Genomic DNA, 13816 nt, shown 5'->3' with positions numbered 1-13816 from the left:
TTAAGGTTTTAGTTATGATACTCCGCTGGATACTCCCATAATTATTCCGCAGAAATACGCAGATTTTTACCAAAATTCTTCGCAGAAATAGCAAAAAACGCCCGCAAATTCGGTCTGGCCCTGCTTGTGTGTAATACACTACAATAATTGAGTAATTTGTTTATAATACTGTTGTTGTATTACTACATGAATGAACTGGTCAGTTGTGAACATTTGACATTTTTGCAACACAGTGCTTTCCCACACTTTCCCACACCTCATCGAGCTCTGACTTGGAAAGCTTCGAGTAACGAACCTTTTTCCAATACAATTGAGTCGAGCTCTTCACTGCTTCAGAAAGCTTCCTTTCACTATCACCACCATTTATTAATCAGGGGTCACCACAGCAGAATAAACCGCCAACTTATCTAGCATATGTTTTACACACAGGATGCCCTTTCAGCTGCAACCCACTACTGGGAAACACCCATACACACTTACATTCTCACACACATACACTACGGACAAATTAGCTTATTCAATTCCCCTATAGCGCATGTGTTTGGACTATGGGGGAAACCAGAGGACCCGGAGGAAACCCACACCACAACAGGGAGAACATGCAAACTCCTCCTACTCAAACTCAAATTAGCGACCTTTTTGCTGTGAGGCGATCAAGCTTGATTTTATAGTTTGCAAAGTTAAAATGCAAAGAAATGAACTGTCAGTAATTGAATGTACTTCAGGACTGGCATCACAACAGTAGGCTAAACAGCAGCGCCCATGACATCTCTAACAAACAAACCTATTTCGTGACATGAAAAACAGATTGGAGATGAGTATATAGCATACTTGGCATTCTAAACTTTCCACATGCTAATACTATGAACGATTATAATGTTAGCTTACCTTGTCATTGCTGAATTTGACAGGGATTTTGCTCATAAGCTTTCTAAAATCCAGCAACTTCCGCAGCATCCGGTCACACACCAGCCGACTGAAGGAAAGCTTCTTCCCTCAGACCATCAGGCTGATAAACACTTAACACACCTCACACAGACTCTTCTGTAGGAGTACAGCTATCAGCCCAATGACGAAACTAACAGCATGGTCGAAGGTTTAATGCATGTTAGCCATATCTAGTGCTTCTGAAAAGAATTTTGTTATTTATTAGAATTTATTTATATTCGTTTTTAAGCTCCGAATTTAATCTGACTTCAATTTTAAGTCAATGTCAATTTTATTTATATAGCACTATTAAACACAACCAAAGGTTGACCAATGTGCTGAACAATAAATCACAAAGAACAAGTATAAAATTATAGCTAAAACAACCAAATCTCACTAATAGTTAATATAGGTAAAAACAACCAAATCTCACTAATAGTTATTATAGCTAAAAACAAACAATTCTCACTGATAAAATGCCAAATCAAAAAGGTAAGTTTTTAACCTAGATTTTTAGTGATCCTAAAATTTAGACTGTATTTTTAATTGTAAGAACGGATCACATTCATCATTTATGATTTAATTTATGTTTTGATTTCTTACTCTTCAGTTATACGTTCATTAGGGACCAAATGCCGCTCAGAGTTCCATGCCCCGGGTTTGCGCATCTTCTCACGGACAGTATTTCGACACTCTTAGTCAGAGGGTTCAGGGTTAACTAATATTCAAATAGACCGGTTGTGAAATGCTCATCCCTAAAAGAATAGAACCTTTAGCTAAAATCAGCGATTAGATGATTAAAAGATCTCCATGTTATCGGCTCAGAACGGCTACGTATAATCAAATGCGTCTATCAATCAAAATCTAACCATGCCAGACCATAAAGGTAGCAAAAGACTTTACGTAATCTACAGGATATAAAAGATTTCAGTAGAATTCAGAATGAATCAAAACTTAACATTTTATTTGTCAGGTAAAATTATATTCTGCCAATTACATAATAAATCCATCCGGAAGCCAATTCAGAGATGAGACTGTAAGAATACAACATCCATAACCCAAAGATAAATCAAATCAGTTAGAGATGCATACCTGACCAGTACATTGCAGCTTAAGGGTGCTTTCACACCTGTGAATCGATTCAGTTGTTCCAAAACAGAGATTACAATTGTTACATTGTTGCTCTTTGCTCTTGGAGCGGTTCGCTTTCACACTGCAAAGTTTCTAATCGGACCAAAAGAGCTAAAACAAGTCACGTGTGAGTAAACTCTCCTCACATTGGTCAGAGTGTCAGGGTTTATTTTGCAGCGTCCCACTAAACTGTCAGCAGAGGAGGTGGTTTGATGGTGATTGACAGGGTGCGCGCGCGACGTGACTGAGGAGAGATGCGGTGGGGAGGGGTGAGAAGGGTGCGCGACGATGCCTATTTGAGGACCAGGAGGGAGACGCAAGATTACCGGGAGATCATCACTCGTTTGCGGGCATCCGGAGACTCGCGAAACTTCCCGCCCTACTCATAATTCTCTCTTCATATAGCCGTATGCCTATTACATATCCATAAAACACTGTGATATAACCGCGCTCGGATCGAATCGCTTTCTCACTGCAATCGAACCACTCCAGGGTTCGTTTCAATCGAGCCGAGACCACCTCATTCATCTCGGAGGGATTACTTTGGCGCGAAACAGAGGGCGATTGCCCTGTTCACATATGCCAAACGAACCACGCTAGCTGGGCAAACGAGATACGTTCCGAAACAAAAGTGTAGGTGTGAAAGCACCCTAAGTCTCAGAGATGCTGCAATGGGGTGTCTTTTTACAAGATCCCCCTCTGACCCATACCACATCTTTATCTTTTATACTCAAGTCAAAACAAACAGCCATAAATTCAAGACAATACAAGCGTCACAGAGACCCTTGCCTGGTGAATTTGATGAGTTAGGCCGTACTCATGTTATGTACAGTTGCCTCGAACTGGGCCAAAGCACACTTGTACCCCCTCCCGTCTCCCCCTACAGCCCGCACTCACACTACAATCGGGCCTGGGCACGATTACGTCATCGCTGCTGCGCTGTTCAGTGAGAAGCGCTCTCTCACTCAGCAGCACAGTGGAGATTTCTCTAGTTATATCGTTTATGTCGTTTGTTATGCAGTGACATGCAGTCAAATATTTCGCCAAACAGTCCTTAGGGATGCGGTGACACGCAGTCAGATATTTCACCGAACAGATCCGCTACTTTTGACGCTCATAAACAATCATAAAGCCCTCGTGCTGCAGGAATGAGGAGGTCTGCTGAAGGTGCGCAGCTGTCGTGCAGTGAGGGGTTTGCGTCTTTAATAAACTACGTCAGTTTGCATTCATTGAACAGTAAGATTGATTAATAAATCCATATGAAACAGTCCCTTAAAAGTCACGTCTCGATTTCAGTTTCGGGCAATTTCAGCCCAAGTGAACCGCGCTCAGGCCCACCTCTTCCAACCGGGCCAGGGCCGGCCAAGTGAACCGTGCTAGAGCCCGATTCATAGCATAGTATGAGTATGCCCTTAACCATCTCTAAGGAGGGGGAGCATCTGGCAGAGATCTAATCAAAGTCAAAAACCAAATCAACAAATACAAGTGAAACATTGCTGTGAAATTAAGACCATTTTACCAATCACAGACATTCAAAATGATACCAAACATGAATATAGTGCTGCAAGATGCACCAAATTAAAACCTTGGAAATTTTATGTGAAATGTGCTCCGATCAGCAAGTCGCTTAAAGGTCAAGAAGGGGGGCTTGGGATGAACGGAGAAGGGGCATTCCTGCATTCTTCCCTGATCTTGTCAAAGACATACAGTCAGGAAGATTGAATCAGGATGATTTGAATAGAGCAGTTGAACAGCTGGTTTTCTGATCACTTCTCAGATCAGAAAGTCCATTGTAGCGTTGCATAGCAATGTATGTAATGTATTGTAGTAGAAGTACATTATCTTATTTATATTTTTGTGTTCTCAGTTTTTGCTAAGTTTTTGTTCCCTCCCATAAGGTATTTTTGGACTTGTGGATTATTGCACAAAAAGATTAAAGGGTCCCACTTTATATTAAGTGGCCTTAACTAATATGTACTTACATAGGTATTAATAGTTTGTTACAATGTACTTATTGTGTAAATACATGTATTTACTGTGTACTTACGCTTGATTAAATACATGTATGTAGTTACATCTGTAGTTAACTTTTGTAATTACATTTGTAAATACACTGTTGACTATCCCTTACACCTTAACCCACCCTTAAACCTACCCATGCCACCAAACCTGTCCATAACCCAACCTCTATTCCAACTCAAAAGCACCACAAGTGTTCTCAAATACATTATAAACACAGTAAGTACATTATATTTATTTTTTGATGTAAGTACATAGTAGTTAAGGCCACTTAATATAAAGTGGGACCGATTAAAGTGTTTTGATGAAGCCCAGATGCTGTTTTCTTTGTACACACAGAATCCCTTCAAAATACATTCTTATTAGTATTTTAAAAGCACATTTTAGATCAGCTTCATTTTGTCTCATAATAGCACAGTTGAGTGCACTTAGATGTACTTAAGTTTATCTTAAAAAGTACTTAATAATAATTTTAAGTACATTAAATACAAAATTAGTTAGGGAAAATAGAGCACTTTTAATACAGTGTTTAGCACACTTTTTTTACAATTTGTATATTCTTTTAATATATTACTATTATACTTTAAATTAGTCATAAATATATTTAAATGTTTAAAAGTAGGGTTCAAGTGTATTTCTAGTTGTAACTAAACATATTTTTAAAAATACAGATATAGTATGTTAAAAGCACATTTTAGTTCAATTTCAGGGTGTCTCAAAATAGCACAGTTGAGTACACTTAGATGGTATTAAGTTTATCTTAACATATACTTAATACTATCATTTAGTACATTAAGTACAAAATTAGAGTGTGAAAATAGAGCACTTTTAGTACATTACTGAAGAATGTACTAAGTATACTTAAATAAAGTGCATTTTAGTGCACTTTTTTTTTCACCTGGAATAACGTGTGTACAAAGAAAACAGCATCTGGGCTTCATCAAAACACTTTAATCTTTTTGTGCAATAAACCACAAGTCCAAAAATACCTTATGGAAGGGAACAAAAACTTAGCAAAAACTGAGAACACAAAAATATAAATAAGATGCAACATTACAGCACATATATGAAATGTAAAGACATTTTGGGAAAATGTACTTCTACTTAAAATTACTTAAAAACTTAAAATGACCACACTCAAAATCTATTTAAGTGTTAGTGATGATAATGCATTCACATTAAGAGTACTTAAGTTAAGTTACTTAAGTTACTTAAGTACTTAACTTTTGGGAAAATGTACTTCTACTACAATACATTACTAAAAGATTTTTTATATATTAACTTATTTTAAACTTAGGATTAGTATGTAAACAGTGTACTAAAAATCAACTAATGTGTAAAGCATTTAAAGCACACTTTTGAAAAACACACTAATACAACTGTTTTGGATGTTTTTTCTGTAGTGTACTTTATTGTAGTACACTAAAAATGTATTTAAGTATTACTGGTATTTGGTATACTTTTGTCAAGTGTACTAAAGTCCTACTGAAGTATAAACATACTTTTAATTAGTATATTTATAGTGTAAAACCATCAAACTTTTATTTAACACAAAAAAATAACAATGTACTAAAAATGTATTTGCGGGTATTTAAGTGTATTTTAATTGCATTTATTTATATTTTTTTTTCACCTGGGAATTCTTATGGTCTTGCCTCATGGAAATCCATAAGAGTTATCAGGGTCTGATATTCTGGAGAGATTTAGCCATCTTACACTTCCATACGCCTTACTGCACACCATCAATATGTAGCATGCACTGCACTTTAACCAATCCATACTTAAACCAATACTGCCTACAACTGCCTATGTGGACACCTATTCATTGAACATATCGCTGTCAATTTCACATAGTCCTGTTTTCTGTTTTTTTGAGGAGTGTGCTGTTGTTTTTTGCACTGTTGTTGTATTTGCACAGTCTGAATGTTGCACTGTCTGTATTTTGCACTGTCTGGAGCCAGCACCTAAGCTTTTCACTTATCATAGCACACGTGCTGCTGCTGATGTGACAATAAAAGTGATTTGATTTTGATTTGAACAGTAAATAGATTGCATATGTAGGGATAGTTTACAGTTTAACCCAAAGAATGACCAGTCTGGTAGAGGAAGAAGAGCCGGAGTCAGAGATTTAAATAAATAAATCAAGTTTACTGAAGATAGTTTGCAGTTTCATCCGCAGAAGCCAGCTTCAACACTCGCCATGAGTTCCTAGGCCGCTCTGCTTACAATCACCAATCAATAACAATTATACTTTCACATAACGTCATTAACGTCATACATAGAGGTGTTCTAACCTAAAACACAGATAGACTAGAAAAATTTCCACGTGGGGTTCGTGCGTACAATTCTAAACATTATCTTAAGCATAAACGTCAGACATCCACTAGACTGATTAGAGCTGACTCCAGACCTGTGAAACGGATCAACAATTAAATAGAACACACACACACACAAAGTATAATCTGTTTCTTATTCAAGGCTGAGTGTACTCTCAACCGTCTTTATCAAAACTGGTTAAAAACCTGTATAATCTACATTCAGGCAGTTATAATTCCTTACTACACCAAGTCTATCTTGAATAAAAAGTAGAATCACTATAAAAGAATTAACTGTAAAAATTGCAAAATCACTTTAGACATTTTAGACAGTATTAACTCGTAGAAATAACAATAGAAACAGTTGCTTCCAGTCCTCAGCCCTCAGTTCCACTCAAGGTCTTCGTGACCTCTGACCTAGTTTGGTGGCTTCTGAAAATAGTTAGAGACAGGCAAATGCACTGAACATTCTTATATTAAGCAATGTGTTCACTTATTAATTAAAATCAATTCACAGTTAAAAACTGAGAAACAGGATGATGAAAAGGATAAACGTTGGTCCATGATGAGACGAATTGGAAAGCAGAAATCCGAATCCTTCACTTATATTTTTTCACCTGCACATCTTTTTAAGCTCATTAATGCCGAGTTCAGACTGCATGATTTTCAAAGTCGTCGTGTCACATGTTTTCACACTGCATGACAATCTGGGGCCTGTTTCAGTAAGGAGGTTCAAACAACTCGGAGTTTAAACTTGAACTCTGAGTTGATTTACCGAGAGATTAAAAACTTTAACGGTTTCAGAACAGCTGATCTGAGTTGGGTCAATCAACTTTGAGTAGACCAACTCAGAGTTAAGCGCGCACACCGTGACTATAAAAAGGCATTATCAATGGAGCGCAGATATTATGAGTGACCATGGCAACATCTTAAAAAAAGAGATCACCATTTCTTTTCCCAGCTGAACTTGATCTGCTCATGCAAAGTTTTAGCAAATATGAGCGTATATATTTAAAAAGAAGCAGCCATCAGTGAAACAGAGACAGTTAGCCTGGGAAAGCTGCTCAAGTTAATGCGTATTTTTTTATTTAAATTATTTCAACATTTAAGTATAATAAAATAAGTAATATAATGTGTGACGTTTATACTTTTTTCTAAACTTTTATACACGTTTATCAGTTTTAATAGATTTAACAGTGCACTTGTTATGTGTCTGCCTTTTTATTGATCAAGTGATAGAGGTTGATATAACATTAAGAACCTAAGCAGTGCTGAAAATAATTTTTAGACAGAATAATAATCCCATTAATCTAGTAACAGTACATGTCGAAGGTTAAGCTAAATATTTATGGAAAAAAGGACAAGCCTTGTACGTGACTTTGTTCTGTGTGTGACAAAAAATGTAGGCAATAGCCCCTTTCACACAGTGATACCGGTAAATATCTGGAAAATTTCCGGAAAGACTTTACCGGTATATTGAAAAAAGCGCTGTTCACACAGGCGAGGACGTTACGGAAATTTTCCGGAAAAGAGCATTCACACATCCATTCCAAAATACCGGTAAATTCTGACATCATTCACCACAAATGAGCTTTAAACGGCTGCGCTTGTATTTGTAAACATTTGACTACATTACAAACTCTGTGGATGATCAATATTGTGAACAACTTTCGCAGGATCACTTTCGCATGTCGAGATGTTCATAATATGTGCGTGTGCAGGCGCTCACAGGCTGTTTCACAGGCACACGTAAAGCTTGAAGGTAAACAAACAACGGCTTATCATAAGCATCTCATCGATGATTATTTACACAGTTGGCATTAGGATGAACATATTAACGTGATCTGACTAACATCTAGCAGCTAAATGTGTCTGGAAAAATATTCAAAGGCTTTTATCCTCACAAACCGCGCGGACGTAAATGCGTCTGACTGTTGTGATTGGCTAAAGCAGACGTCTCACGTCAGCACGTTCTAGACGTGCACGCGCTTATTACGGGAATCTTCCGTCTGCATTCACACAGCGCAGCATTCCGGCAAATTGCCGGTAATGTTACAACTTCTCTTTCCGGAAAATAGCCAGAACGAATTTACTGGTATTTTCAAAAAGGACCTGTTCACACATACAACCTTTCCGGAAAAGGTCTGTATGTGTGAAAGGGGCTAATAGCTATGTTTCCATCAAAATACAGGCTTACATAAATTTGTGCAAAACTGGAATAACGCCTAAAAGATGCGAATAAAGCAGCGTTTTTATCCAACGAGTCAAAGAGAACACAATCGTCACTTCCTGATTAACTTGCGCCAAATATCAACAGTAAAAACAGAATTTACTGTGGTAGAAGAAGATGCGTTAATGATTTTTTATTTAATACTTGCGCCTCAGAAGACACAATGAACACGTGGGGGCGTTTGAAGCCAGACGCGGAGATCTTGACACGCTCCAGACGCTCAGAGGTAATTAATAATATACACTAATACTGAAACAGTTCAGGCATTTTAGATTGACTAAAACAACATTTAAGATGTTCTGCAGTGTGCTCAGTCAGCTGGTTTGTCCATTCACACACATTTTCATCATCATCTCTAACAAACTTTTTTTTAATGTACATACTGTAATTTGTTAAGTGCACTTCGTAGTTTATGCGCATCTTTTCTTATCAAATAAAAGTTTAACCTACTCAGTTATGCACGTTTTTATGCATATTTTCAAAAGTTATTTGAATCATGACGTTTCCATCAATCGTTTTATGGTCATCTCCAAAATGAGCTCTAAAATAGGTGTGTGGAAACGTAAGGCTAAGGCGAGAAATACGCATCATCTTTAAAAAAGGGGAGGAGACCGACAGAAACTCTGAGTTTAGAGAATAAAACCTGCTCCGGACTAGGTTAGATTCACAGAGTAAGTTACCACAGTAACTGACTCTGAGTTAAAGTTACCTTTCTTTCAGAAACAGGCTTGACTTACCATGATTTCTTGAGTTTAACAAACCTGCCATTATGAAACCGAAAACCCAGAGTTTCTCTCATTTCAGGGTTAAAATACTCCGAGTTTTCACTTAACCTCCTTTCTGAAACAGGCCCCTGGGCTAGCGTTTTGTCGCTGCTTTGTTTACACTGCAAGATGGATCGGCGACAGGGGCTTTCACATTGAGTGACTTTACCATACGAAGAGTCGCCGACAACTTCGTCCAAACTACGTCTTACAGCCAAAAACACTTTAATTTCTCACAACAATAACAATACATTTATGATCAATAAGCAGCCCCAGATAGCACAGACAGCTGTCATCTCTTACCTTATGCTGTGCGCTTCAGGGCCATTCTCCTCTGTTTTTGAGGTGATGTGCATAAGTAATCCTTTTATATGTCTGACGTGCTCTAAACACAGTGAATTATGTTTGATCAAACAAAAGAATAGTGAAATATGAAAACAAGGATCGCTCCCTGTGGCTTGTACAGCACCTCTCATCAGTTGGAATACAATAACTTTTGCATAGATTATGGTGGAGACATTTTTCTTTTTTCCTATGATTACAGACGTGTGCAGGAACCACCAACATTAATTACAGCAGCCTAGACCACACAGAACCTAAAAGATACACTTTCAAATTTGAGTTTATAAAAAAAAAAATACTAAAAGCGCCTCTTTTTTAGGTGTTTATTATCACACAGAGGACATATACAGTTATTTTAAACACTTTCAATAGTGTTTTATGAAAATGCAAAGGGTTTTCTTTAAAATGATACCAAATTTTTGCATTGACACCTCTGCATGTGGATTTGGGAAGCTTTTAAATTTGGGTAGGCAAAGTTTAACTGAGTTTAACTGGTTAAAGCCCTAAAAAAATCTCAACACACTCGAACTCTCACATCATTATGTATTTTCTGGTGCTTTCTACAATTGGCCAGCCTTGAAAATCCCTTCCCACAGACGGAGCACAAGTGCGGCTTCTCGTCTAAATGAACCTTCAGATGCTGTTTCAGATTTGACGATGTGGTAAAGTCTTTCCCGCACTGATCGCATTGATACGCCCTTTCCTCAGAGTGAACCCGCAGGTGATTACTGAACGTGTTGGTGCATTTAAAAGTCTTTCCACACTGAGTGCAGTGATACGGCCTCTCCCCAGTGTGAATTCGCTCGTGCACTTTAAGGTGTCCAGACTGATTGAATCTCTTCTCACAGTACGAGCACTTGTAGGGTCTTTCGCCAGTGTGAACAATCTGGTGCCTTTTCAGCTGGAGAGCCGTTTTGAAGCTCTTCCCACAATCACAGCACACGTGGTCTCTCACTTCATCATGGGTTTTCTGATGCTGTTTGTAATAACACAAGCAGGAAAAACTCTTTCCGCACACAGAGCATGCGTACGGCTTCTCATTAGTATGGACGAGCATGTGTTTTTTGAGATGCGAGGCTGAAATGAACTTTCTGGGACACTGCTCGCAGTGAAACGGCTTTTCCCCGGAGTGAATGAGCAGATGATAACTCAGACCGGATGCGAAGGTGAAGCTCTTCCCGCAGTGACGGCAGGAGTGCGGCTTCTCCCCGGTGTGTATCCGCATGTGTATGTTCAGGTTGCTCCTTTGGTTGAAACTCTTTCCGCACTGCGAGCAGACCTGCAGCTTTTCCTCGTCTGTTGCGTGCGCTTTGATGCCTTCTTCCGCGTCTTCTGCTTGGTTCAGTTTGTGGCTTTGCTCTATCACTTCCATCCAGTCTAATATAAACATATTTAAAGTCAAGGTCAGCTTTATTGTTGATTGTGCTACAATTAGAGACATACAGAGAATTCAAATTATGTTACTTTTAGACACTGGATGCATGCAAATAACAAAAACACTACAATTATGGCTCGTTTCCACTGACTGGTACAGTACGGTACGGTTCGGGTCGGTACGGGTCACCTTTATCAGGCTTGCATTTCCACTACCAAGGGTACCCTTTTGGTGGGTGTGGTATATGACAAAGTTTCAGTCGACGTCATTTTCGCTCGAGAAAATGTCTACAATAAAGCTGCACAGGTCGTTCACATATCATATGAAAAGCACTTCTTACAAAACAGACGCTTTACACACACAAATACTTGTGTATAAATGTTTATTACTAACTTTTCTATAAACAGGAGTTGTTTATAACTGCAGATCAATGACGGTGTGAAATAGCCTACTGTAACGTCTGTAATTATATTAAATAAATAAATAAATGAACATATATGAACACATACAGACCCTTACAGTCTCCGATATGTTACCAACTACAGAAGAACTACTCAAAGCAGACATTTCGTCGTTAATTAGGTTCAAAACAACAGAAAGTATAGCCTACAGTCAGTGCAAACCTCTCATCTGTGTCTGTAATCTTCAGCAGCACATGAAAACTCTGTTAGAGAGCCATTCCATCATTCCCAGTTCATATTAGTCCAAAAGGTGATAATTAAGATTAAAACAAGGCAGTTTGTTCACGTTTGCTGAAAAAATAGCGTGCTCCTTGGCTTCGCCGTTTTTTCTGCGCTCCACTCTCGCGTTTGTCCTTTTCTTTCTGAATGTGTCACTCGCGTTTGTCAGCTTCTCACAGGATCGGGTTTCCAAAAGCTTGTCAATAATCAAGTGCATGTTATTATCATCAGATCAAGAAGTTTGTTATTTCAGATAGAGACGCGCGGCGAGCGCAAGAAAGACAGCGAAACCACTCGGGCTTCAGACTGGCTTGTTAAAAACTACGCGGCACAGGGTGAATCTGCTCTTCTCCATGGCTTTGTGGCTGTTTATCCTGACGACGACAGGGTTTGTTTGCATGGCAGCATATGTATTTATAATTCCGCTGTTATCTCTCGCTGTGTATTTCAAACATGGCGGGTCCTTTGTTTACATTGTGGCTTGTTGAGTCTACGAATGACGTATCTTTGTAAACCAATAGCGTTCAGCTGCGCATGTAGCTCCACCTTTTGGGACTCTTTCTGCAGTTTGGGACCCTTTCGAAAGGGTGCGATCAAAAAAAAAAAACAAAAGTAAAATTTTTTACTTAATTTGCTTATGCTGGACTTTTATTTTGAAATGTGTGCGCGACAACCCTACCGTTTGACATGTGAAATTTCATTTCATTTTTGCAACAAATATGTCAAAGCGCAAGTACGACCCTGAATATGTATGAACAGTTTATTATTAACAGTATTTGTCGTTTTTACTTTGTAATATTTCTATAATTTGATCCATTTTGTTAAATGACAGGAATAAAATAGTGTTTATTTGAAAGTCTTGGTGAATTTATTATGATGTATCTGTCACTACTTGTTTATGTTAACAAATAAACACAAATTAAGTATAATTCCTAAAATTGTATTATAGTTCCTAAAAATTTGGGTCGCAGCTTGATGACCATGTAAAAATGTGGGTCCCATGGCCATACTAGTTGAGAACCCCTGGTCTATAGTCTGCTTGGTAGAGCATTCGACTTCCATACGGAGGGTCACTGGTTCGATACCAGCTTGGAGCGGGTTGAGTTGCGCAGGACCAGCAGGATTACGCTTACATTGTTGTTTAAAGTTTGCACTCGCCGGTTAGGTGCATTGTAAACTATGTACATTAGTTTTGTTGATTTAAATGTTGAATTGCAGCCTGCACTTGAGGAAAGATGCTTTTAAAACTGTCTGACTGACAAAAACCTGTTGAGTTGTGCTGAAATGACATTCTATGATCCTATCGTGTTACTTTACAGCTAATAATTAGGTATCAACATTTAAACTCCAACCTGTTTGCTTCTCAGCATCTTCATGATTCATTCTGGATGGTTCTGGATCACTCAGGTCATCAATCTCCTGTTTAATAAACGCCATATTCATCATAGTTTGTCAGATTTCTGATGCTAATCTCGGAGATTCTCATCAATGTAGGCGTGGCTCATGTCAGGGGGTGGGGCTTGTTGTGGTAGTGGGAAGAGGCTTTCTGCTAAGCATCAGGTATGGATCTTCTATATGAACCATTATGTATTTCCAGATTTGTGTGAGAATCACATGATCTGTAAAACAATAAAATATGTTAATGTACAGTTGACGTCAGAATTATTAGCCCTCCTGAATTATTTGCCCCCTGTTTAATTTTTCCCCAATTTCTGTTAACAGAGAGCAGATTTTTTTCAACACATTTCTAAACATAATAGTTTGAATAACTCATCTCTAATAACTGATTTATTTTATCTTTGCCATGATGACAGTAAATAATATTTGACTAGATATTTTTCAAGACACTTCTCTACAGTGTAAAGTGACATTTAAAGGCTTAACTAGGTTAATTGGGTAAACTAAGCAGGTTAGGGTAATTAGGCAAGTTATTGTATAACAGTGTTTTTTTCTGTAGACTATTAAAAAATGTATAGCTTAAAAGGGCTAATAATTTTATCCCTAAATTTGTTTAAAATTTTTAAAACTGCTTT

At 38.0% G+C, this 13816-nt stretch overlaps 2 protein-coding genes across 4 annotated transcripts in view; one reads left to right on the top strand and one right to left on the bottom strand.

Moving 5' to 3' along the window:
• Window positions 1–13816, top strand: part of gria4a (glutamate receptor, ionotropic, AMPA 4a) — an 877747-nt gene that overhangs the window by 603059 nt on the left and 260872 nt on the right. The gene's annotated exons all lie outside the window — the stretch shown is intronic.
• The window catches only part of LOC101883087 (uncharacterized), an 8760-nt gene continuing 1148 nt past the window's right edge, over window positions 6205–13816 (bottom strand). Inside the window, exons 2-4 of one of the 3 annotated variants that reach the window (XR_015508230.1) lie at window positions 13136–13402; window positions 9482–11105; window positions 6205–7106 (exon numbers count right to left, since the gene is read on the bottom strand). Coding sequence is in view for 1 of the 3 variants with exons in the window: in NM_001446823.1 (NP_001433752.1) it covers window positions 10243–11105; window positions 13136–13229 (957 nt within the window). In the remaining 2 variants the exon portion in view is untranslated. Of the gene's footprint in view, window positions 11106–13135; window positions 13403–13816 lie in introns of all 3 variants that reach the window. The other 2 variants (XR_015508231.1, NM_001446823.1) reach the window with 2 other exon arrangements.

The sequence above is a fragment of the Danio rerio genome, chromosome 15 (assembly GCF_052040795.2).
Source record: "Danio rerio strain M-AB ecotype USA chromosome 15, GRCz13ab, whole genome shotgun sequence".
NCBI lineage: Eukaryota > Metazoa > Chordata > Actinopteri > Cypriniformes > Danionidae > Danio > Danio rerio.
This window is presented reverse-complemented; position numbering and strand designations above follow the sequence as displayed.